Source organism: Balaenoptera ricei, chromosome 16 (genome assembly GCF_028023285.1).
Source record: "Balaenoptera ricei isolate mBalRic1 chromosome 16, mBalRic1.hap2, whole genome shotgun sequence".
Classification (NCBI taxonomy): Eukaryota; Metazoa; Chordata; class Mammalia; order Artiodactyla; family Balaenopteridae; genus Balaenoptera; species Balaenoptera ricei.
In genome coordinates, this window is record NC_082654.1 from 59,969,887 (window position 1) to 59,996,479 (window position 26,593).

Consider the following 26,593-nt stretch of genomic DNA (forward strand, 5'->3'; position numbering starts at 1 on the left):
TTTGGACAGAGTGACTACTTTTGGAGCTTTTCCCCGTCCTGGTGGGAGGATGGGGTTGGGGATGACTGCTCTGGTAGAGATGGGGAGACTGGGTCACTGAGGGACTTGGCCTCTGGACCAAGACAGCGGCGCGTGTAGGCAGGATGGTGGGAAGATATCTTGTGTCTCAGACCAGGCCTTTCCCATTAGATCCTGGGCCCTTGTCCTGAGGCCCCAGTGGCCCCTCACGGGCCTGGAACCCAAGGAGTGGGGGGCTCTGACTGTTCAGAAAAGCTGAAAACATTCCAAGGGGAAAAACTGCTGAGTAAGATGGGAGAGGGCATGGGGTGTATGTGGGGCGGGGTCTCCTCACTTCCGATCCCAGCATCTGAGGGGCTCTGGTACTCAGTGTTTGTTCTGTTGCCCTTCCATTGTGACGCCCTCCTTGTTCTCTTCATGACACAAGCAGTTTGTTCCCACCAAATGACATTTGCAAACGACACCTGAAGGGCTTCTGACTGAGTCCCGTACAAGGGAAGAGCCTTGGGTATGTGGCGGGGTGGGACGTGGGAGAGGGTCTGAGGAGTGATGGGAAGGTCGGAGGCTCTTCGGGGTCAAAAGCAGATCTGGGCTGAGGGTGAAGGGGGGACATTGGTCCTCTACCATCTGATAAGCTGGAAGCCCTCACGGGGGACCTTTCGGTCCTGGGGTGGCACTGGGTTGGAGGGGACTGAGTCCTGACGGAGGGTGGAGTTCCTGCGGCTGTTGACAAACTCGAGGGGGACGGGGAGCAGAGAGGGGCCCTGAGGCCGGGGGCTTGGCTGTTAGTGTTCCCTGCAACCCTGGCGACGCCCAGCTGGGTGCACTTGGGGAGGGGGCAGCCTGCCCTCCACGGAGCCAGGGTTGGCCTTCCCCCGACGCTGTGCAACCCCGCGAATCAGTAAGGGGCCCTGGCTGACCGTGTGCCAGGCACGGTTCCGAGAGCTTCCCTTCTAAGTAGTAGCTCCCGTACTTACTCCTCAGGACTGCGGCAGCCCTGGGCGGGGTGTACCTTGTCGACGTCGCTTCAGATGAGGAAACTGAGACACAAGGCCGTGGAGTGTTTTGCCCGACATCACACAGCCCAGACCGTAGTGAGGCCGGTGCGCCTCGGGGCCTGACGGCAGAGCCGCTGTGCTTGGGTGTCCCTCCCGTGGGGTGAGCTGGGGGCGGGGGCACGCCTCTCTCTCTCTCGCTTCCCCCGCTGCCTGAACTCCCACCTGGGCCTGGGGGCGGCCTCTCCAGGTCCCGGTGCCGGGGAAGCCGGGCTGGGGGCGCGCGGGGGGGCTAGCTGCCTTCGTCCTCTTCAGCCTGACTCCAGGGCACACACATGGTGCTTGACTTTTCGCTTCAGGTGAGCCTTGATGGTTCTGGGCCTACCACTTGCGCAGTAAACAGGGGATCAAGTCTCATCACAGCCTGGCATGGCCACCAGGCATCAACAGGCTGGAGAGAGGCCTTACTCCTCCTCCCAAAAGCCTTGCTTGTACTTCACTTATGAGCAAAGGAGCCCCATCACTCAGAGGAGAAGGTTCAGACTCATTAGCGCCCCGACCCATTTGCCACAAGTACAAAAACCCTTGCTCCCTGCCAAACTGCTTTACCCCCGCTCCCTTACTCTCGGCTCGGCACTTAGCTCCCAACACAGCTGAGAATCCCCCCCCCGCCCCTGCCGCCCCGTCCCCCTACATGACATGCTCTCCGAGTCCATGCCCATGTGTTAAGGACTCACGTTATCTCCTTTAACCAACAAGCAGGGAGGCGCGGATGTTATCCCCATTCTGCAGATGAGGAAGCTGAAGCCTGGGTACGTGAGCCCCCAAGGCCGGTGAGGGCTCTTCCGCAACTTCCCACCGCTCTGGGGTTCATGGCGGGGGAGGGAGGCCTAGGCCTAGGCCCAGGCCCGCCCTCAGGAACGTATACCTTGTGACTAAGATACAGTGACCTATCTAGTGGCCTGGGTGGGGATTCTTGGCTGCCTGGGTTGAGGCCCAGTCATACCACTTACTAGCTTGGCGTCATGTGACTAAACTCTCTGACCCTCAGTTTTCTCATCTGTAAAGTGGGGGCAGCTATTCCCTATCGAGGAGGTTTTGAGAGTAGATGATCACCAGGCACACGTTAAGAGTCACCGAGTGTATTGGTCATTTCGCTGGGTCCTGCCAGGGCCTGGGTTTCTCAGTGAGCTTTTGTGGCATCTTTAAGAGGTGGGAGCATGGCCTACAGCCTTCCCAAGGTCCAGAGCCTGCCCCGTGCAACACTGAGACACCGGCCTAGTGAGTAACAGTGGTGGGGACAGGAAGAGAGAGGTGGTGAGACCATGGTGAGGGCTGCACCCCCCCAGTCTACCCCCCCATCTTTCTCCCACACAAGGAAGCCTCATGTTCTGAGGTGACACAGAGTGGGTAGTGATTTTCGAAAGAGCGGGGCTAAAAGGCCATCTGTTCCTGAATTCATGAGCTGTGTAACTGCCTGCAGTGTTTCCACCACAGCTGGTCTGGTCAGACATCATGGCCTCTTGTCTCCTGACCCAGAGCCTCCTCCGCCCCACTGGGCCGACCGCAGGGATCAAGTCCATCCCGGCCGGCTCCCTTGTCTAAGAAGGAAGCCACATGTGAGCATTCAGCCTCCTCACAGTTTCCAGGAGGCCCAACTCTGCCAAACTGAGATTGGAAAAATCAATTAGGAGTTCATAAATTACCACCCCGAAGCGTTTTGAAACCATCTGAAGAGTTAATCAAACAAGTTAATGACATCAACACCATCTTAGAAGAAATATTAAATTACCTCTTTAAATGAAGGCATTTCTGTTTTTTAAATAAAAGGATTTTATATTAATTCACATAATTGCCTCCTATTAACATACTTGCCAGAATCCAAAAGAAAAAAGTATCTGTTAAACTTGGATGGTGTCTGATACACTAGGAATTAAATTATAGCGACAAAAAATTCCTAGGGTTTTTACGGCCAGGTTTTAATTTTTTAAAAATCCCACAACTTTTATTTCCTAGTTGGGATCGTTTTTGTAGATTTAAGATGAGTAAGGACAAGCATGACTTGCAGTAAATTAAAAATATGTATATGTATATATGTATACTGCTGCCAAATTCTGCCCCTCCACGTACCCTGGCAGTAGGTATTACTCTCCTAATAGAGTAATTTTCCTAACCACAATAACATTTGTACCCTCCCTCTTCTTTCAAGGCACATTCCAAACCCAACCTGGGTGGTGTCATGGAAAAAATGTGGTATGCATGCAACACACACTAACTTTCCCCCATGAGCCCAATGCATCGAGGGACATAAATATGTGATATCCACAGATACAGAATACCTTCAAAGGAAGAGGACTCATTTTTAAAAGATTAGATTATAACTGCTCTACTAGACCAAAAACTTGAAGGCAGAGACCTCTCTGGCCCAGCCCATCCCTGGTGCTGAACAGAGGGATGTGGAGGCATGCGGGGGGCGGGCAGGGCCAGGCCGAACATCTGAGGTGATAAAAAAAACAAGGGAATTTCCTGGGTCCAGTGGTTAGGATTCTGCGCTTTCACTGCTGACGACTCGAGTTCAATCCCTGGTTGGGGAACTAAGATCCCACAGGCTGCACACGTGGCACGGTCAAACAAACAAACAAACAAAACAAGGCCACTTCCCATGCCCACTCATGACCCACCAGAGCACCCCTGATGTCGGCTAACTTAGCCTAAACCAAGACCAGGGTAAGGCAAGTCAAAGAGCCCCAAGGGATGGGGAGGGATGCTGCCCTCCTCATCTGAGGTCTGCCTCCAGTCAAAGGGGAAAGAATCTTCTTTCAGAGGTGGATTTACCCCAAAGCTTCAGAACCCCCTGCACCAGCCTCTTCTAAGGCCCTGCACCTATTTGTTCTTTTTCTTAAAGAAATGGTATAAATTTCAGGAGCCATAAAACTTGACTCCCTTCTGGTTTCCCGGGAAGCACTGAGGGACTAGAATGACTTTGTGACACGACCTAGGCCTGGTTCTGCCACCAGAGGGCTCAAGGAGGACACAGGCCTGCCTTTGGGGAGCTCACACTGACTGGGAGGGCACTCAGTGCCATATGTGATGTAAAGAACACCTGGTTAGGCCTTGTCCTGAAGGCCACCTTCCTGTGCCTCAGCCCGTAGGTTTAGGGTGCGCATCTACTACATCCAGAAGAGTTCTCAAATACAACTTTCACAGGCTTTTTTTCCCCCCTCCATATACTCAAGTGATATATGTTCAGCACAGAGATTTTTAGAAAAGATGGTTCCTTAAAAATAAAAGAAGGATCGCATATAATTTCATCATTCTAAAATAAACATAGAGCCAGTGTTAATATTTTGGTGACATGTATTTTTGTATAAGAACAGAACCAGACTGTCCATGGTGCTGCATAAACTTCTGGTCTCTTCTCTCGACCAGCACAAGCCTCTTCCCCTTTGATTTCTCAAGCCCGCCACGAACACAGCTGTCTGTCCTGTCTAACAATTTCAGTGAAGGTTTGGGGTGACAAAGAGAGGGCTGACACTGCCAGGGGGCACCGCAAAGTTAAGCACTGGGATCACTTTTCTCAGGAGTCCCGTGGCTGTGTGCCCTGGACGCCCCTCACCTGGCTGGCTCTGGCCCCAAGCCCTCCCTTCGCCACTCCGCAGCAGGGTCCCTCACACCCCTTCTGGGGATGTTCTAGAGGCTTGGAATGCTCCTTGCTTTCTTGCACAGAACAATTTAGCTCTCTTTGTTCACTCCATCACTTTCGGAATCACGCTTTAGGACTTACCTTTTCCCCAAGAAAAGGATCCTTAAATTGTGTTTTTTTCTTAAGCAGGAGGCCTGTTCTGTGGCTCACACTCCTGGGCATGGCTACCTGGCCAGTCTCTGCAGGCTCAAGGGGTCCACTTAGGGGTTTAAGTTTCCCACTCAAATGAAGGATGCATCTCTCCACTGGGCTTCTCCCATCTTCCACCTTAGAAAGCAAAAGAATTCAGGTTGGGTTTTTGTTTGTTTGTTTTTAAAATCGCCTTTACCCCTCTTGTTACAGCTCCATTTTATTAAAGAAGAAAGCGAAGCTCAGGGAGGATAAGACGTGTAGATCTGAGTCCTCAGTGATTGCTGGGGCTCTGAGAGCAGAGAAGAGACACAAGCCAGTGAATGTGGGGAGAGAGGAACAGAGAGGTAGAGGAGCCCCAGGAAAGAGGCATGTCCTGGGAACACGTAAGATGGAGTGAGAAGTCACAAGCAGCTTCCAGCCCAGACTGTTCTATTTGGCCAGCATAGTTTAAAAAATATAGACATGGTTATTTATTATAAAATATGATTATTTATTAAAAGAATCCCAAAACAGAAGACAGGAAAAAAATCTCCCTGAGTCCTGCCACTTGCCCACAGTATTGACATTTTGCTGTTTTTTTTTTTTTTCCTAGTTAAAAACAAGAACAAAAATATACAAGGTTGTTTTTTTTTTAATTGAAGTAGAGTTGATTTACAATGTTGTGTTAGTTTCAGGGGTACAGCACAGTGATTCAGTTATATACAAGAATATATATATATATATTTTTTTTTTCTTTTTCATATTCTTTTCCCTTATAGATTATTACAAAATATTGAGTACGGTTCCCTGTGCTATAGAGTAGGTGCTTGTTGGTTATCTATTTTATATATAGTAGTGTGTATGTCTTAATCCTAAATTCTATAAGGGTTTTTTTTTTTTTTTTTTTTACATAAAGTCAAATCATGGTGTCAAAATTATATTTGTGAATTCAGAGTAAAGCCTTTCCTCACTGGGCAAGGGAAACCTTTAACCAAACACGAGCTGTACCATTGAAAAGTCTGAAATGGAATCAGGATAGGGGTCAAAATAGGGATCCCTATTTTGATTATTCCTGGAAATAGCTCCTCAAAGGCAAGGGCACTGTTTCACAGAGGAAAATGGCACTCCAGATCTTATGGGTCAAGTAACACTTGGCCCTGCATTCTCTGTTATCACAGTGTCTTTAAATGCTTTAAAATTAGCAGTATCTTAGTTTGGGTTCCCTCAAAGGTGGACGCTGAGACCAGAGTTTGGGAACAAATTGTTTGTGAGGTGTTCCAGGAAGCAGGTAACTCCCCGACCAGCACAAAGACCAGAAAACAGCCTCAATCAGGGAAATACAGGGGCTTGAGTGAGGAAGCCTTTTGTGTAAGGGAGCTGTCCACTTTCACTGCAGTGATCTCAGCTGAGGAATGTGACAGGACAAGGATAGCCTCTGTTACAGCTGCCTACTGACTTAAAATTTTAAAATCAGCAGATTTCCCACAAAACTCTGGCTTTCTGACTTTTCATAAAACTATCCGACCATCTGGGCTTGCATTCCCACATGGAATGGCAAGCTGCCACCCCCTTCAGTGGGGGCATTTGCTCTCTCCTCTGCCACAGTCCCCACCACTCCCTGATGCCTCCTACCTGAGGCCAATAGTTAGGTTCTTGCTTGTTTGTTTTATTCTTTAACACCCAATGCACTTAACTCCTCTATGTTACCTGCCTGGCCCGTCCAGCAAGGAGCCTGAGTCTGCTGTCCTTTGAGGAAGAGGCAGGCTGCTGCTGCTGCACATACAGGCCACATAGCCTTCAAGTTGGCATTTGGTTTCCCGGGACCAAACCTTTAAATATGAAGCTGTAACAGGAACCTGGAGGCCTCTCTTGACAACCTGCCCAGCTCTCATTATGACATTTCGCCCGTGATTGATATTGTATGTGTCATCAAGACCTTGGCAGTTAATCTCTAGGTCGAATCTATGGAAACCAAACAGAACAGATTTGTCTTCCCCTTCCATTTTGGCTGTGATCTGGGAAACAGACACTCCCGGCCTCTCTGAGATTCAAAGATTTGGGAGCCATGCACAGAGGGATGCACACAAGCCGCCTTCAGGATTTGGAAAGATTACAGGTCTGTGGTTTCTGGACGGCTCTGTGCTTTGTTCTCGTCCCCCATCCAATCTGCATGCTGGAGGATAATAGATCCCAGAGCTCCCTCTGCGTGCCAAGCTGCTCTGGGTAGACCACACCACTTCCTCTTCTGTCTGGAAATCCAGCCGAGGCTTTCAGCACGGAGATGGGGATGGGGATGGCTCCTTCCACAGTATAATGAAGGAGGACCAGCCTCAGCAAGGGTGAGGTCAGCTTCAGTACCACAAGGAGGCGGGCAGAAGGTTCAGAATGCAGTTACTCCAGTGTCTCCCTAAAATCCCTTCTTCTGAAGCCTCCTTTGGTGGCAGGCAGGGTTCAAAATGGCCCAAACCTCTAAATTTAGGTAAATGGTGCCCAGCTTTGACTCACTTGGAAACAAGAAGAGCTGGTGCCATAGACGGGCAGAACTCCAGACTTCTCAAAGTTAAGGCGCCTCAGGCCTGCAGCGGGGAGGGCGTGACCACTCTCGGGAGACTGAGGTGTCTGGGCTGGTTCTGCTACAGAAGTTTCAGGCCATCCCTTAAAATAACACGTCCTTTGGTGACTGCAAATGCCAGCCGCCAGGCCCCAGAGTGAAGTTCGGGTCTGAGCAGCTCCCTGCTGCAGGGGACTGTCCATCCTGTATTCTGCCCCTCGCTCACCTTCCCCCGCCTCCACATTAGCCCAAGGCTCCGTCCTGCCTCATCAGCTCCGACTGAGCCCCTAGCACAGGCCCCCCAGTCTTACTCGTTCACCCCGAGTCACTTCTTCCGTTCATTCACTCACCTTCTGAGCACCTCTTATGTGTCAGACACCGAGGCTGAAAACAACATGAAGGAGCATCTTCAAGGAGCCTTGGAATAAGGCTGTCCAGCCCTTCCCTCGTCCCAGTCCCACACCCTTACTCTGGGCTAAAGACCTGGGTCTGCACGTCAATGAGAAGATGGAAAGCATATTGAGCACCCTTCCTACCCTTCTCTTGACTCAACAGCTCCTTGACTTTTCTTTTTTTTTTTTTGGCTGCGTTGGGTCTTAGTTGTGGCACACAGGATCTTCATTGAGGTATGCGGGCTCTTGGTTAAGGCGCGTGGGCTTCCCTCTAGGTGTGGCTTGCAGGCTCCAGGGCGCATGGGCTCTGTAGTTTGAGGCATGTGGGCTCTCTAGTTGAGGTGCACGAGCTCAGTAGTCGTGGCGCGCGGGCTTAGTTGCCCCGCGGTATGTGGGATCTTAGTTCCCCGACCAGGGATCGAACCTGCGTCCCCCGCATTGAAAGGCAGATTCTTTGCCACTGGACCACCAGGGAAGTCCCAGCTCCTTGACTCTTGAACCACATTCTTGGGCAATTATTATCAAACTTTAGTAAGCAACAGACTCACTTGGGAGCTTGTTAAAATACAGACTCCTAGGCCCCACTCTGGCCTAGGGTGCAACCCAGGAATCTATATTTTTAGCAAGTGCCAGATGATTCTGAGGGAGGTGGTCTTTAGGTCACGCTTTGACAGACTCCAAAGAAGGGTGGCCTCTGCAGCCCATTGCCCCCCACCCCTCAACTCAGGATTCTGCAGGAGAAAGTCACAGATCCAGGCTTCCCCAAAAACACTGCTAGCCAGTGATCCTTTAATTCACCTACTGTGAACTTGGGAGAATCAAATTTCTCAGAGCAGTGGTTTCAGCCTTTTCCTGTTCTTTTTAAAAAAATTTAATGGACAATTTCAAACACAAAGAGGAACAGTATGACCTTGCAGCCATCATCCTTGGCAAATCCTGCCTCATCACACCTCCACCTATACCCCTCTCCCCGACACAATATATTATTGTATTTTCCAATAGTATTATTTCTGAAGCAAATCCCAGACATTATATCATTTCATCTGTGAACACTTCACTACGTATTTCCAAAAGATAAGGCCCTGAGGTATAACTTAACTGTCTTCTGAATCTCCTGCAAATTGGTTGCTAGATCTAGACTCTGAGGACTCTGATCAAAGGTCCAGGTCTTCCTTTGGCGAGGCTCCTTTCGTGGTAGCGGTGGTGTGTTCCTCCATCAGAAGGCCCGTAACGTCTGACATCTCTTATGCTGCCAGCAGTCAGTGCTCAGTGCCTACATCCATTAGCTCATCGGGTGTTGTAAAATGGTGCTTCCTTCCTTCTTTATTGAAGTTCTTCTATAAAAGAAAATTTCCCTCATCTACCCAGTAGTACAGTTTGCAGCCGAAAGGAATGACAAATGCTAGATTCTTTTCTTTTACTGGCCTGTCTTCATAATGAGCTGGCTCTCTAGCATCTTCCAAAAGTGAATAATTGTTTTGAGTATCATTATGATTTAAATGTTTGATGTGTTTCTACTAACTGCAGTTATTTTTATTATTCATGCTCAAATTGTCCCATTTTTGATAAGTGGGAGCCTCTTCGAGATGTGTTCTGGGTCTTTTCGATAGGATCCTAATGGTCTTTGAAGCTACTGGAGCTTTTTTACATTCTTCAAGTCCCTGGCCTGGCCCTCCTCACGCTACATCCTCCACCCCAACCCCTGCCCTCCGGGCAATTATTTTTTTTCTCAGAAGACTAAGACCATGTGTTATAAGCATCCTCAATTTACAGTTTTCCTCATCTCCAAAATGGAGATAATCATGGTGCCTATTTCTTAGGGTTGTTAAGAAGATTAAATGAGTTAATAATTGCAACGCACTTGGAACAGTGCTTAGCACAGAGTAAGTGCTACATAAGTATTTGTTACATAAATGAGTAACGTTCCCTCCCCATCACTCACCTGCGCTCACGTTTCTCAGTCACTCCACCCTTTCCCCCTTCCCTCCAGTCTCCCAGCACGATGAGTATAACCTCCCTTCCCAGGCTGCCTGAGTGTATCAGTCACTCAGCTCACGGAACACATGGTGCCCAATTCCACAATGAACTCATTTCTTTGGGGACAATGGAAACTCTTCACCCATATTCCACCCGCAGAGCCTGACAAGCTCTGCAAATACACGTTCCAATCTGCAGACACAGCTTTCTAGCTTGGAACGTGTCTTCCAAACCCCTGGTAAGCTAGCACAACTGCCAGCCTCCTCGTGTGAGAGCAGCCGGCGTTGACTTCAGCTTCCTAACAAGTTGACAAACCCTCACGCAGCCAAGTTTCCTTCCACCCCAAGACTTCCGAAGCCCCGGAATGTGCGTGGCTGCCCCGACCACACAGGCTCTGGATTTCCAGGTGTGCCCTTTCCACTGCATGACAGCTCTCTGCAGACGCTGAATACCGCAGGCCTGGAATGGCAGGGACCTCCTGGGCCTTCTTATTCAGGTTCAAAATGGCCTGAGCCAGCAGACTCCGGTCACAGAAAGGAAAGAGTAGGCACCAAAAAAGGGGTTAAATCTAAAAGAAAGGTGGCAAAGGGCAGGCAGCCTGCAGGGATTTCTTGGACCTGGAGCCTGTTTGTGTCTGCAGCGAATGCCCACGTCAGAGGGCGCCCAGCATGCTTGCTTTGCAGGAGACTGGAATCTTGGGGAAGTGTTGTTTGACTGCCATCATGGCCTTCCCGATTGACCTCTGTGGCCTGGGAATAGGAAGCAGGATGCCTGCCAAATCTTCAGATCAGCTTATACCCTCCTCTTTTTTGTGAAGCCCATTCCCTACCTCTGTCCCTGCTAACCCCAATCCTGACCCTCTTTCATGACCAGCTGCAGAAAGGAAAGAAAATCCCTTGGCTCCAAAAATGACATCCAGAGAACCGAAGACAAGCCTCAAGAATGCTTACCCGTCCGCCAAGAAGCTGCTGCCGAAGGTGGAGGAGGAGGGGGAGGCTGAGGATTACTGGACCCCCGGAGCCTTCGAGCTGGAGCGTCTCTTCTGGAAGGGCGGTCCCCAGTACACGCATGTCAACGAGGTCTGGCCCAAGCTCTACATCGGCGATGAGTAAGTGGCCAGGCCCAGCCTCCCCTTTGGTAGCCAGCCCTCCCCAGGGCACAGCCCTCGCCACCTTCCTGCCATGAGCTCTTGCTTTTTAGGTTGGTTCTGAGAGAACTCTATTAGTTAGGGCTGTGTTTATTTTCCTATCACAGAAAACTCAGAAAAGGGACTGAAGCAAGATAGAGATTGGTTTCTCTCTCACATAAAAGAAGTGCAGAGGAAGGCGAGCTGGGGCTGGCATAGTGACTCCAGGGTCACCAGGGGCTCAGGCTCCCAGGCTTGGGCTCCACCATCCCCAGGGTGTGGTTTCTTCCTTCAGGGTTGCTTCAAGGTCTGACACTGCTAGCAGGGCTCCTGCCATCAACTGTAGGATCCAGACCACTGGAAGGCTGAAGGCAAGGAAGAGGAAAAGGACAGCTTCCCGAAGGGAAGTCCCACCCAAGACTTCCCCTGCCCTTCGCTGCAAGGGAAGCTGGGAAATGTAGTCTTTTGTTTTAGATGGGGATAAGACCAGCAAGAATAAAGTCAGTTCTCAGGTGGGTGGCATAAGAGCACATCACCATATGTGTCAGGAAGCGCGGTAGACCTAGCAAAGTTGAGGTCACTGTCCCCTCCTCTAGATTTTTATAGTCACCATTCCCCACTCTTCAGTTAGGAAGTGCCTACTGTAAATAATAATAATTATTATATTTATCGTTTACTGAATACTATGTGCCAGGCACTGTGCTAAGCATCTTGCATGCATGACCTCACTTTATTTTCACTACAGCCCAATGAGAGGTCATCTAATTACTCCCATTTTAAAGACAAGGAAACTGAGGCACAGAGCAGTTAAGTAACTGGTCCAAGGTCCACAGCTCAGTAAGTGGCTGAGAGCTGGGATTCAAATGCAGTTTTGCCTAACCCAGAAGCTTTCATCCTGACTAGCACTCCTGCTCCTCCCTCCATCCCCCAGGATTCCAGCTCATGGTTCATTTCTCTGAGATGGTGCAGGACCACTGCATGTGTGATTTTTAATAAACACCTTGCTGCTTAAAAACCGAGAGATAACTGTCTAGTCATGGGAAATCCAGGGGCAGAACCCCTTTTCTTTTTTTTTTCTTAATATTTTTAAATGGAAAAAATTACAAAAATTATATGCCCTTTTACACTAAATTAAACTAAATAGAGGGTTATAAAAACCAACTGCATAATCTCCCTTTGTCCTCTCTTAACTCTGCCCTGAGTAACCAGTATTAAGCTCACTTTATATATGTTATTGCAAACATAAGGAAATATATGCATACATTTAAAGGGTTTTTATTTCTTTTAAATAATTTTTAGCAGAAAAAAGGAATTATACTCTTCTGTACTTTCAATATTCCTTAGTATAGCTGTACCGTAATTTATCCAATCATTTCTCAGTTGTGAACATTGGGGAACCTGGGTTCCCCTAAATAGGGACTCTATTGTTTACTTTTTAAAAAGCAATAGCTTTATTGATATTACTTGCATTCCATAAAATTCACCCTTTTAAAGTGTACAGTTCAGTGGTTTTATTATATTCACAGAGCTGTACAACCACCATCTAATTTCAAAGCATTTTCATCACCTCAAAAGGAAACCCTGAACCCATTAAGTAATCACTCTCAATTCCCCATATTCCCCCAGCCTTAGGCAGCCAACAGTCTGCTCTGTTTCTATGTATTTACCTATCCTGGACATTTCATATAAATGGAATAATAATAAATGGCCTATTGTGACTGGCTTCTTATACTTAGCATACTGTTTTCAAGGTTCATCCAAGCTGTAGTGTGTATCAGTGTTTTATTCTTTTTTATTGCCAAATAATCTCTGTACTATTTTTGCAACCTTTCTGTAAGTCTAAAATTAGTTCAAAATAAAAAAGGCATGCATACACTTTGACCTCAAATATCGCTTTCAGAAATGTGACTTACAGAAATAAGAGTACCAATACACAAGGAAATATGTACAACAATGTTTATCATTGTTTGAAGTAGCAAAAAAGGGGGGGGGGAATCTGAATCTCTTCTCTTTTAATAATAAAATATTACATAAACGTAGTAACTATATTGTTTTCCTATTTTAAAAGTAATGTAAACTCATTGTATAAATATAGACCTCTTAGCTTCCCTATTTGTAATAGGTTAACAAGAGAACCTTCCTCATAGGGTTGTATGGATTGAGATAATATATGTCAAATATTAGTGCAGTGCCTAGTACAGAGTAAGCACTCAAAAAGTTTAGCTATAGGGCTTCCCTGGTGGCGCAGTGGTTGAGAATCTGCCTGCCAATGCAGGGGACACGGGTTCGAGCCCTGGTCTGGGAAGATCCCACATGCCGTGGAGCAACTAGGCCCGTGAGCCACAACTACTGAGCCTGCGCGTCTGGAGCCTGTGCTCCGCAACAAGAGAGGCCGCGATAGTGAGAGGCCCGCGCACGGTGATGAAGAGTGGTCCCCGCTTGCCGCAACTAGAGAAAGCCCTCGCACAGAAACGAAGACCCAACACAGCCAAAAATAAATAAATTGATTAGTTAATTTAAAAAAAGAAGTTTAGCTATAATAATAAAATAGTGATTAATGTAAGGAAGAAAACTTTTAAATATCTCAAGACAATCACCCAAGTCCATCACGCCAAGCCACACCTACTAAGACTGCAGTACATTTCCTCTTACACTTTCTACATGATACATTTGGTTTTAAATTCTTTTTATATAGTTGCGACAATATTGATTATTCATTTTATCTTGTCTCTTTTCCACGTAGAATCATTCATAAACTTTTCCCTTATTATATACTTCTCATATATTTCATTATAATATAATAGTAACTATAATTATATATGTATTATATCAGATGGATAGAAGATCATTTATTTAACCACTTTCCCTACTATTGGACATAACAGTCACTTTCACGTTCTCACTTTTATAAATAATGCTGCAGTGGACATCTTTATGCATAAACTTATTTTTAATACTTAGGATTATTTCCTGAGATCTGACCCTACAAATGGTATAAATAGGGGAAGGAGGATTAAGATTTAAAGATTTACACTGTCTCTGTGTCTTTCTCTGTGCTGTTCCCTTTGCCTAAAATGCCCTTCCCTTCCCCTCATCTCCGTGTCCAGATTCTATGCATTCTTCAAAGTCCACTCAAGTCACTTCTGCCATGAAGTTAGCTTTCCCAATCCCCACGGTGAGAAGTAAGTTTTTTCTCTTTGTATATTACATACTACATTTACCTTTCCTACAGCTTATAATAGTAACAATAGCCAAATTATATTGGATTCTTACCATGTGCCTTGCCCTGTGCTAGGCATCATTGAAACCCCCTAACAACTCTATGAAGGAGTTACTATTACCTCTCCCATTTAAAAAATGAGCAAACCAAGGCTCATGGAGTTCATCCATTTAGTCAGTCAGTATTTACTGGGCACCTTGCTAGGAGCTTTGGGGAATACAAAGAGGAAACTGAGGCTCAGAGAAATTAAGTGACCAGCCCAAGGGTACACCACCAGGCAGTGGCAGTATATATTCTCAAACCAGGATCAAGAAAATGTGGTCAGTCAGATAAAGAAGCCATTTTCCAGTTGAGGAGAAGAGATGTGTAGAAATGTAACAGGGAACAGAAAGAGAAATAGGTAGTGGGTTGGAAGGAGCATGGGGTTTGAGTCTTGGCTCTGCCATTTACCAGTGTGTGATTTTGGACAAGTTATTTTACCTCTCTTCCTCTTCTATGGCAACAGTAACGAGGCTTATCTCACAGGTGAAGATTAAATGAATTAAAACAAGTGAAGTGCTAGAGTAGTAGCTGCCACATAGTAAATGCTCAGTAAGTGCTTGGTATTACGGATCTGAGAAAGCATCACAGGAGAGGTGAATTCTAAGCTTGGCTTTGGAAGATGGATAGGATTTCAACAGAATTCTAGGCAGAGGGAACAGGGTGAGAAAAGGCATGGAGGTGCGAACAAACAGGGCGATTCATCTGGAACATTGGGGATGAATGCAGTAGAGAGTGTGCTTCCAGAGGGTCTGAGATTAAACCAAGTTTGACTACTGTGTGATCAGCTTAGACTTAGCTGTGCTGTGATGACAGGTGTCCCCAACATCTTGTTGGCCTACCAGAACAGTGGTTTACTTCTCCCTCGTGTGACATGTCCATGGTCTCTCCACTCGACTCCAGGACTCAGGACTCAGCCCCTCTCTGGGATATTGTCAGGCTCCCGGCAGAGAGAAAAGAGAGACATGGCAAACCACAGACTGACTAGGAAGTGACACAAGACCCTGATACCCACATTTCACTGGCCAAAGCAAGTCCATGCCAAAGCCTCATGACAATGGGGCAGGAAAGTGTAACCCACCCCTCCGGATGGGCAGCAAACACTCTAAACGGTAACACACAATGTACCATAGCCACAGTCGTCTCCAGGTGCAGAGGCTTTGGGTAGGTCCTTTCACCTTTCTGGGCCTCTAAAGATGGTTACTGAGAGGATTCAAAGAAATAATGGAATGTGAAAGCATTTTGTAAATTATGAAGTAACAGACAAATGCAAATGTTGTTATTATTGCTACTTAGTGAGAAAGAAACCTGGGAAGGTAGGTCAGGGCCAAGGGACTCTATTCAGGAAGCCACTGAGTGTCTGAGCAGGACACAAATGGCCTAGTGTAATAGAGTGACAGACAGTAGGGTTTGACGCAATAAGATATGCTTACTTCCTTGACATCTGACCATAAGTTTGCTTCCTTCAACCAAGGGAATGTCTCTGCCCTTTTGATTCAATCCAGCTCTGCCTAACTGAGCCCCCAAACAAACACACACACGCACAGTCTAGGCAGGCTCCACAGTCAGTGTGTGTGACCTGCGTGCACAGCCCAGGAGAGGACCAAGGTCAGCACCCACCTGACCTTGTCCCCATCTCTGCTCAGGGTCCCTCCTTGACACCCACTTAACAAGGTTAATGAGACTCACAGATGCTGACTGAGAAAGAAGTTAATTCCACCGTCAATGCAACCACACCAAGGTTACAGCCCGGCTGAAAGCAGGCACAGCTGCCCGTGTTTCTCCGTCTCTTTGTAGGTATTGCCCAGAGCAGTGAAACGCTCAGAGTTGGCTCCTCATGCTCGAAGCCTCACTTTTAATTTGATATTTGCATTTAGGTTGAGTTTTTCCATTCCCTAAAAACGCCTAAGATTCTTAAAAGCCAAGGATCTGAAAGTTAAGGTGGTTAGGATGCAGGAGTGAGAATGGGTGTCCTGAGGCAGCCAGAGCCACCGGCTGCTCCTGAAGCCTAGACCAACGATGCCTGGGACCTGCTGGGCACCAGACTGACCCCCAAGAACCAGCTCACTCTTTCCCCACTCCCCTCACCTCAAGCACAGAATGGCTGGGCATCTGCTCTAGAGCCACAAGGTCTGGGTCAAATACTGGTTCCCATGTGGCCTCGGGCAAGCCACTCAAGCTTTCTGAGCTTCAATTTCTTCACCTAGAAGATGTGGATTCAATGGGTTAATACAGTTGATTCTCAGCACAGTTCCTGGCACACCCACTGTGTGTGAACTATTAGAGATCGGGCAGCTTCTGGAAATCCAACTCACAGTGTGAGACGAAGGTAAAGAACAGTCACTACACTTTGCCACTCAGCACCCCTCTGCTAAGGACAGCCTTGGGACAGAAAACACCCCTGGTCGAATTTCTCCCAGGAGATGCTGTCATGAACCCAAGTCCAGGTTGGAAGGAAGGAAGTCCCTCTCAATGGGCCTTCTCCAGCCTACTCCCTCCATAGATGCTGTCCCGGCCTTCCAGGGACCCGGGTGGCCTAAAGCCTGAGGGGGCAGTACCACATCAAAGCCCTACACGCCTGTGGGTTTCAGAACGCCTAAAGCGTTTTCTCAATCTCAGCTTATCCCAAGGGGATCACCAAATGGGATGCCTGGTGACTCCACGTGTCTGTTGCTTACCAGCCTGAGGAGAGCAGAGATGTCCCCCCCATCCTCCCACCCACTCCACCATCACCCCAGCCTGGCGAGAAGAGGCCACCGACGGGAGAGGGATGTGGCTGGTATGGAATGTGCTGGGTCAGCGGCGGGGGTCAGTCCAGGCCAGGCAGCCAACTTTTGGATGGCCTCGTGCGGAAGTCTTCCTCGCTCAAGGGCTCAAGGCACAGGCACCCTCTCCCACCCATTTCCCACAACTTGGTAGGGGGCCTGAATCTGCAAGTGGGAACCTTACAGACAGTGTGGAGTAGAGCGAAAGCCCTCCAGCAGGATTCGGGGCAGAGAGTTCAAGCCTCCAGCGAGGGTGGCCATTCCATGCGGCCTTTGGCAAAACATCTTATTGTTCTGGGACTCAGTTTCTTTATTTGTAAAATAAAGGGATGATTTCCAAGGTCCCTTCCAGCTCTAAAGTAAAATTCTTTAAGAAATGTCTTATTAAATAAATTAGGCTTTATTAGGCTCAAGCACGTACTTGTTTTATTACTTTTAAGTCGTACAAATTAGATTCAAATTAGGTTAACCAAGGGTTGCCCTCCAGAGAGCCAGGGACCGGCATTGATGATGAGATAAGAATAATTCATCACCTCTTATCAATCAGCAGTCCCTAAGTGGGCGCTTCAGAAGTGCTTGAGGATGCTTGAAAGCGCTAAATTTCTGTAATTTAAATATTCTCACTTAAATCTCATTCACATCTTCCATTTTCTGAGCAAATTCTTTTTTCTTTCTGTCTTGTTTCTCCCCAGTAGTCAGCAGGAGGGGAAATATCCTGGCTACGATCAAAGAGATTGTAAAGTCCCGGGCAGGACAAGCTCCCCAGAGTAAGGCTTGGCTGCAACAGGATAATTGAGAAATCTCTCTTCCCTCTCACGATAGAGGCAGCCCTATAAGCCAACACCAAGGCTCTGTGAAGCTGTTCTGCTTCTGCTTGAATGGTGGGAGCCCTATTTTTATTATAACTACAGGCGCCTCCAAGGTCTGGCTTTTGGGGTCATCGACAGCCAGCAGCCCCTCCCTATAAAGCCTGACTCTTCAAATGCCTGTGCCAGCTCCACCCAGCCTGAGCTCACTTGCCAGGGGTCTCTCCAGCTCACCCTTTCTGCTTTTCTGCTCCCAACCAGACCAACAGCCTCTGAAGCCAGTGGCAGCTCTGGGGCTGGCCTGTAGCCGAAGAGGCTGGAGAGTGAGGTGAAGGCAAATCAATGGCTGAGACGGTCCTCAGCTCGAGAGAGGACCTCTCACTGGTGCACCTGGACAGCTGCAATCTCTCCCCCCAAAAAAGAAAGAACGAATTCAGCCTTGAGGCACCAAGTAGAGCTAAAACTTGACCTGCTTCTCCAGGGTGGGCAGCAAAAACACAGCCAAGATTGACAATTTAACATGCTGAATGTCACCTGAAAGAACTAGAAAACCTAGACTCTGAGCCGCCAGGTACCGAAGGCGACTAAGGTACAACTGGGCACCAGTCATGAGCAAGGTGCCCAGGGTGAGACGCGGTGGCCCTGGCCCGGCTGGGCCTTCTCATGCTGGGTGACAGCTTTTCACCCAGCGATGTCAACCATTTCCTTTCATGGTTAGCCAAATGCCTAGTCTAGTGATGAATACAACACCACTTCTTGAAACCAGGCTTCGCATGTATTGTCTTTCCCCTCTTAGCCTCCATCCTTGGAGGTCTAGAGCCTAGGGGGGTGGGGAAGATGATGGAGAGATCGCTAAGGAGTTAAAAACACCGAGACCACCTTACGTCTTTGCAACAGTCTCTCCTGAGAACTAAGGATAGAACATCAATAAAAATCATGGTATATATTTACCCACTAAGTGAATATACGTTATGTTCATTACTGAAAATTTACAAAGCACAGACAAAAAGAATATTAAAATTCCCTATGATTCCGTTACCCAGAGATAACCACTGATAACATTTTGTCGTGAATCTTCCTATTGTTTGCCCCCCACCCCGGAATTTATCTTTTAACCTTTTAAAGAAACTTGAATATCGCATCACTCAACTTTACAAGAATCTGGTAAGGAAAGTACTGCCAATGTAATTGGTTCTATTTAACAAATAAAGAAAACTGAGGGTCCCAGAGGGTCACTGTTTTGGTTCATGCAGCGGGTCAAGCTTACAAACTACACCTGTGAGCCCTGTGTTTTCTGCAGAGCCTCACAGCCAAACAGCTTCATCATCAGCAAGTAACAAGAACACCCAAAACACCAGACAGCTAGTGAATTTCGCTTTCATATCAGGTGAATTGAGGGAGATCAAAAGCTAGAAATGTGCCTGCTGTTTTAAAATTCACTTGCAAGGAGGAGGTGTGGTCAAGACTCCAGAGAAGGAGAAGGTCACCATCAGGGTCACGCCCACGAACTGATGTGCCACCACAAGTGTCACACGCATCAGAATAAATAAGGTGCCAGATTACAGGATGTGGGCCGTGGGCGAACAGGAGTCCATGATTAGGTGCGGGAACTCAGTGGGTCCTCACAGACGTGAGGGTACGGAGGACTGCCCAAGCTTTCGTGGACTTTCGTCAATGCCCAGTGCAGAATCCTGGCAACACGGGAGCATCTGGTTCCCCACTGCAAGGCAGCTGGTGGATGGCTTGTACAGACGCGTACTTGCATGTCCCTCGTCCTCTCTGTGAGAGCACACAACTGTGGGAAATGGACTTCCGGACAGGGGCTGAGGTATGTAGGCTGGGAATCAGGAGGGCCCCCAAGGGGTCTGAAAAAGTGGAATGCCAAGAGCTCTGCCCAGGGAGACTGCTCTTACTTGCCACTCCTCAACGTGGAGGGTATGCTGGTTAAAGCAAGTTTCCTGGAGGAACTCTGAGGGGCTGGAAGGAGGCTGGGCCAGGCTGGAGAAGGAGGAAGGGAGGGAAGGTCTCTGAGGAAGAAAGTCCCTTCCTTGGCCCTCCAACCCAGATTCAGAATCCAGAGCGAGGCCAGAGGTTCATGGGCAGGGAGAAGAGCTAAAGAGATCTGGGTCAAAAACAGGGATGTGACAACGTTCTTCAAAAGTAAAACCGTACAAGTCCAACAAAGGTGGGAGAAAATGTTCAGCCTCATTGCTAAAATAAATTAATGAAAATGAGACATTTTTTTGGTGTATGAAATTAGCAATGAACAAAAATCAGAATGTTAATTTGAGCAAACTTTCTGGAGGATAATTTAGTAACGAGTATCAACTGTGTTTAAAATGCTCATGTCCGTTGACCCAGCAATTCCACTTCAAAAAAATCTCTCCTAAGGACACAGAGATGTGCCCAAAGAAACACAGCAAGTTGTTTGTTTACAGTGTTTCTTATTGTAACACCCATCACTCTCTCTCCAGGAGAGAGACAGACGAGAGAGACAAGAGAGAGAGAGAACACAAATGTCCAAAGCTAGGAGCTTGGTGAGGTAAAATTGAGATTTACCTATGGAATGGAATAGTATGCAGCTATTGAAGGCTGTATGTTGACCTAACATGATGTTTACAGGGAATTCCCTGGTGGCACAGTGGTTAAGAATCCACCTGCCAGGGCTTCCCTGGTGGTGCAGTGGTTAAGAATCCACCTGTTAATGTAGGGGTTACGGGTTCGAGCCCTGGTCCGGGAAGACCTCACATGCCGCGGAGCAACTAAGCCCGTGCGCCACAACTACTGAGCCTGCGCTCTAGAGCCCATGAGCCACAACTACTGAGCCCACGTGCCACAACTACTGAAGCCCGCGCGCCTAGAGCCTCTGCTCCGCAACAAGAGAAGTCTCTGCTCGCCGCAGCTAGAGAAAGCCCACACGCAGCAACGAAGACCCAACGCAGCCAAAAATAAATAAATAAAATAAACTAAAAAATGCTTCAAAAAAATTTACAATATATCACCATGCAAAGTTTTGGAAACTGTATATATAGTATTGTAACCCCCACCCCAACCTTTATATATACAAATCTATTCATGGAAAAACAACTGGAAGATCTTTTTTTTTTTTTAACATCTTTATTGGAGTATAACTGCTTTACAATGGTGTGTTAGTTTCTCCTTACAACTGGAAGATCTTATATGAAAAGGCAAATAGTCTTTATCTCTAGGGAGTAGAAATACAGGTGTTTTTTTTGTGTGTGTGGGAGGGGGAATATGTTTTCCACATTCTGCATAGAACATGTGTTATTTTTGTAATTAGATGACATATTATTTTTATTTTTTTTAATATCTTTATTGGAGTGTAATTGCTTTACATTGTTGTGTTAGTTTCTGCTGTATCACAAAGTGAATCAGCTATACATATACATATATCCCCATATCTCCTCCCTCTTGCATCTCCCTCCCACCTCCCTATCCCACCCCTCTAGATGGCCACAAAGCACCGAGCTGATCTCCCTGTGCTATGCAGCTGCTTTCCACTAGCTATCTATTTCACATTTGGTAGGGTATATATGTCCATGCCACTGTCTTACTTCGTCCCATCTTCCCCTTCCCACCCTGTGTCCCCAGTAGATTACTTACACCTAGGATTTTTCTTAAACAACCAGAAACTGTTGTTTAGGCTCCTGAACCACCTAAATCCTAGAAGTAACTTCTTAACCCTGTTTTTCTTCTGAGCTTTTCTCCTTCAGCAGAGGCACATTTCTTAGTCTTTCCCACATATCTGAGCAGGTGGCCCTGAAAGTTAAGAAAATTAAACAACGCAGCACCAGGCGGCACCCTCCGACCCCACCCCACTCCCAGTGATAGATGAGCTAGGTGTCTGCGCCAACTGGGGCTCTTGCCTCCAAAACAGCCACTGTCTACTGAGAGTCACTCTGTGTATTTGCAAATCCCCATCCTGCTGTGGACACCACCCAGAGCCCTCAACTGGACTCTAAGTAAACCAAGCTGGGGGAAATCTCCAGAGGGGTGTGTGAGGACACCACCTCCCCTTCCGGGCCCAGGTAGCCACAGAGCCCGAAAACCTGCAATGGGCTTCAGGATACCCACCAGGTCTAATCCTCCGCATGAGCCCCTTTCTCTCCCTCAGACACAGTCAAAACCAGCTCTGGTGGGGCGGCGAGGTGAATGTAGAGGTGTCACGCAATGAGTCTTGTTGCGTATCTACCCTGATCCTTGACCCCCAAAGCAGCAAAGTGCAAACTGTTACTGCCATTTGATTATGTTGAAACCCAGCTGCGGAACCCAGCGAGACCAGTCTTTATGGTGGGTAGGAACTTCCTGTCAAGGACAGTTAATTTTAATTTTTCCACTGAGCTCAACCTCAAAGTAAGGTTGATTGCTACTCAGTAAGATGGACTGCATTAGTGGAGGCTTTAATTGAGCGCAGATCTATGTCCCCAAAGCATAATGTTTGTTGTATACATACTTTGGGATGAGGAGAAAAATGAAAAACAGACCTTTCTGAGGAAAAATTGAAAGCAGAATGGGTTTCGTAGTCAGGATGGCAGCCCTAAAAGCCAGCTGCGGGGCTTGGTGGAACTCCCCATCTCCCCACGCCTCAGTTCCCAAGGGCTGTTTGCACATGTTTCTAAAAGCTCAATGCCTGTGTTCAGGTCTCCCTCTCCCAAACACTGGACTCCACTGTGGTTCCTCTCATGACCAATAAAAAGCCCCAGGAAACCAGCGATACATGAGGGGCCCTTGGCCGAGGGACCATGCCTTGTGCTTCTAATGCCTGGAGCCTCCCCGCCCAGGGTGTTGATCCATGTTGGCATCCAACATGCTCACTTCTGCCCACGTCCTTTTACCAGTGGCCTTGAGATGAGTCCTCAGCTGGAGCGCATTGCCACTTTTAGCCTCTTACTGTTATAGTTCCAGACCGTTGTCACCTCTTCCCTGAGCTGTAGAACTGGGCTTTGTGCTGTTGAGGGAGATGTCATCTCGAAGCTCAGATGGGATCACCCTCCTCAAACACCATCAAAAGCTCTCCTTGACCCCCAAATGCAGATCCTGACATCCAAGCACTCCATGGTCAAATCCCACACTCCCTCTCCAGACCTTTCTCATCTCTCCTCTCATATGCTATGCTCTGGCCAAACCAGTCCCCTCCTCCCTGCCCCCATTCCCAATCCATCAGCAAGTCTGCTGTGACTTAGTCCAGCCACCTTCCTCTCTTGGCTGTATAACCATGACAGCCTCCAACAGAGCTCCCGCTTCTATTTTTTGTTCCTCTCCAACCCATCTCCATGCATCAGCCAGACTGATCTTTAAAAAAGTAAACAATGCTCAGCCCTTCCTTAAACTCCTCTGTGGCATGTGGCATACCACATTACTTAGAGTAAAATCCAAACTCTTCCCTATGGTCTACAGGGCCCACCGTGAACCAGCCCCCCTTTTCAGCTTCCCCTTGTACCACTACCACCCTTGCTATTACAACCACACTAGTCTCCGTTCTGTTCTTAGCATTTGCTGTTGCCTCTGCCTGGATGAAACACTTTCCCTCCAACTCTTCCCCTGCCTAGGCCTTTATCACCCCTCAGTCTTAGCTTAAATGCCACCTCCCCGCAGGGGCCTTCCCTGACTACCTTACCAAAAACAGGACCACAGTCACTCTACACAGCTCTTACTGCTATCTGAAATTATTTATCCACTTATTTGCTTTCCCCATCAGAATCTAAGCTTCCCAAGGGACCTTGACTAACCTGCTTATTGCTGCATCATCAGTACCCAGGACAGTGCTTGGCACACAATACATTCTAAATCATTAAATTGGGGATAAATGATTGGTTACAGGAAATAATAAACATTTCCTGAAAGGCCTTCGTTATCTCCAGCCTCCATCCCTTAGGTTGTGCTATTTCTTTGGCTTGGGCGTGCCCTTGCCTCCTTCTTCCCCTCCATCACCAAGTGTTGACACTTGTAGTAAGGCAGGCTCAAAGCCCTCTCTCCAATAAAGTATCCCCTGGCCCTTCTAGGCCGAAATAACTCCTGCTTCCTTTGCCCCATGTTCTAAGGCCACCTACTTTAACGTGACCTTTACTCTTTGTTCCTGGAAATTCTTGGCTTCAAGAACTTCCTAAAATCAATTCCAATAACAGACTGCTCAAACAGCTCTCCTCTTCAGAACAGTGCTTTGCCCAAGTAGACAATGATTCACTTATCAAAGCAAAGGTTTTGCACTGTGTTCACCAATCTCTTGAACATCAAGATTAAGAATTTTGCCAGATCCTGGGCTTCCCTGGTGGCGCAGTGGTTGAGAGTCTGCCTGCCAATGCAGGGGACATGGGTTCGAGCCCTGGTCTGGGAAGATCCCACATGCCGCGGAGCAACTAGGCCCGTGGGCCACAACTACTGAGCCTGCGCGTCTGGAGCCTGTGCTCCGCAACAAGAGAGGCCGCGATAATGAGAGGCCCACGCACTGCGATGAAGAGTGGCCCCCGCTCGCCGCAACTGGAGAAAGCCCTCGCACAGAAACGAAGACCCAACACAGCCATAAATAAATAAATAAATATATTTAAAAAAGAATTTTGCCAGATCCCAATCAAACCCTGACACTGAATGACCCATCTTATTTTTTTTTTTCAAGTTTTTGTTTTTGTTTTTTTTGGGGGAGGGCACAACACAGGGCTTGCGGGATCTTAGGTCCTCCTCACAGGGATCGAACCCATGCCCCCTGCAGTGGAAGGGTGGAGTCCTAACTACTGGACCATCAGGGAATTCCCTGAATGACCCATCTTAAACCATTCATTCAAGCCCCAACCTCCAAACACTGTAAACATCCAGAGGGTTCAGAGGAGGGGCCCGCTTTAAAGGGTCTCCCCGAGGCTCTATGAAGGTGGCCCTCTCCCTTACATTCAGCTTTGCCTGATGAACAGGTTATTCTGATGGCCTTAGAGGGGATCTGGCAGCTGACAGTCCACTCCCGTGGACCACTGGAGTCTCCAGCACCAAGCTTTTCTGTATTTGAATGAAATACAGAAAATGAAAGAATAGGGCACAGCGGCCCAGGGGTCAGTAAGAGCAGGGCTTGGACTAGGGAAGTCCTTCATTTCAACGGCTAGGCCTTATTTTGGAAGCTGGAATCGAGAGCAGAAACCCGTGGGCTGCCCCCGACTTTCCCCCAGGTCCAGGCCAAGGCTCCGCACAGCCGACCAGCCTCTCTTCCTCGCACCCAGGGCGACGGCGCTGGACCGCTACAGGCTGCAGAAGGCAGGTTTCACGCACGTGCTGAACGCGGCCCACGGCAGCTGGAACGTAGACACTGGGCCCAACTACTACCGCGACATGGCCATCGAGTACCACGGCGTCGAGGCCGATGACCTGCCCACCTTCGACCTCAGCGTCTTCTTCTACCCAGCGGCCGCTTTCATTGATGCTGCGCTCCGCTGCGATCACAGTAAGAGACCTTCGGCCCGCACACGGCCCCGCCCCCAGCCCTTGGCCACCTCAAGGCCCCGCCCCAGTCCTAGGCCCCACCCCCAGCCTGAGGCCCCGCCCCTCAGCCTGGTGGGAAGGGGCATCTGCACACTTTAAGTAAGTTCCCCTCGCAAATCCCGCCCTGCCAGGGTTGCTGGAAATGTCTGCTCCCCTGGAGGCTGTGAGCACCACTGAGCTTGCTGCTGCTGGGGTTTGGCCCTTGGTTGCCGCTATGGGAAATCAGAATCAGGAGGGCTCAGAGGAGAGGCCTTTGGCCTGAATCTGTCTTCCCTAAGGCACAGCAGCCATCTTTTGAACGCCAGGGGTGGTTGGGAGCCCTCAAAGGTGGGATGCTGCCAAGGTGCTAATTGTGCCTGGGTCCAGACCAGACTAATAGCCAAGGGCCTCGATGCTCGAAAACCCTCAGGGAGCTGACTTGAGTGGGAATCTAGGGGAGACTTCAGATTCTCCTGCCAGCCAACCAAGTTCATACCTGCCTCCCTCATCCTCCCACCCTAGTCATATTCAGTCTAGTGAACCCTCCTGTAGAAAGCTGACAACCTATTCTTTCTAAGTGGCAAAACTATATTTGAGAATCTGAGTTTTGCACTCATGATGTCCAAGTTTCCCAAAGTTAATTAACCGTCTTTTAAATCACAGCGCTAGTCCTTGTACCCAAAATGCAGTTTTCGCGGCCCTAATCCAGGTAGTCTACGAGGCTATTCTGGAGAGAAGGGCACAGTGTAGGTATGCATCTGGCTGAGCCAACATGCCGTGATTACTGCAGGATGTATCTCAGTGACTTTCCACAGAGGCCAGAGGGACTTCAACTCCCTGATCTGTGCTCTGACTTCAGCCCCATGTGTCACACCCTTTAACGGGGCCATCACATAATTCAAGGTATACAGTTACTAAAGGCCTTTCTTACCACAAGTGGTTGGGATTACAAGGCTCAGTGACTGACCAACTGGCCTGTTTCAGGAACTGCAACCTGCAGCTGGCCAGAGTTTGTCTTTATTTTGGCTCAGAAGGCTATGACAGAGGGAAGGAAAAAAAAAAAAAAAAACCCACAGAGCTGAAGTTCTTGTCTTAGGGGATACCTCATTTCAAAGTCATCCTTTTTATGAGTCTATTTATGGACCATCTTTTGTGTTAGGCACATTCTGGGTTTCCAAGCAGGATCAAAAAAGCAACCGGACTCTGACTCATCACCATAAGGTGAAATTCGCCTCACAGTATTTGAAGTTAACTGAAAACATATTTGACATGAAAAAACAAAAAGCTACCACCACACGATCCTTCCGATTCTGTTTAATGTGCTCAGCTTGCCGTTACTATATCTTCAACCATCCCCTTAATGGAAGGGGCCTGGAAGGCTTTGGAGAAGACAAGGCTGCATTCAAATTCACGCTGCACAACAATGTGA

General features: G+C 48.0%; 1 protein-coding gene across 1 annotated transcript in view; it reads left to right on the forward strand.

Moving 5' to 3' along the window:
• Positions 1-26,593, forward strand: part of DUSP29 (dual specificity phosphatase 29) — a 35,354-nt gene that overhangs the window by 633 nt on the left and 8,128 nt on the right. The window contains exons 2-3 of the mRNA XM_059900176.1: positions 10,621-10,855; positions 24,927-25,147. Of these exons, the coding sequence (XP_059756159.1) occupies positions 10,656-10,855; positions 24,927-25,147 (421 nt within the window). The 5' untranslated portion in view covers positions 10,621-10,655. The remainder of the gene's footprint in view (positions 1-10,620; positions 10,856-24,926; positions 25,148-26,593) is intronic.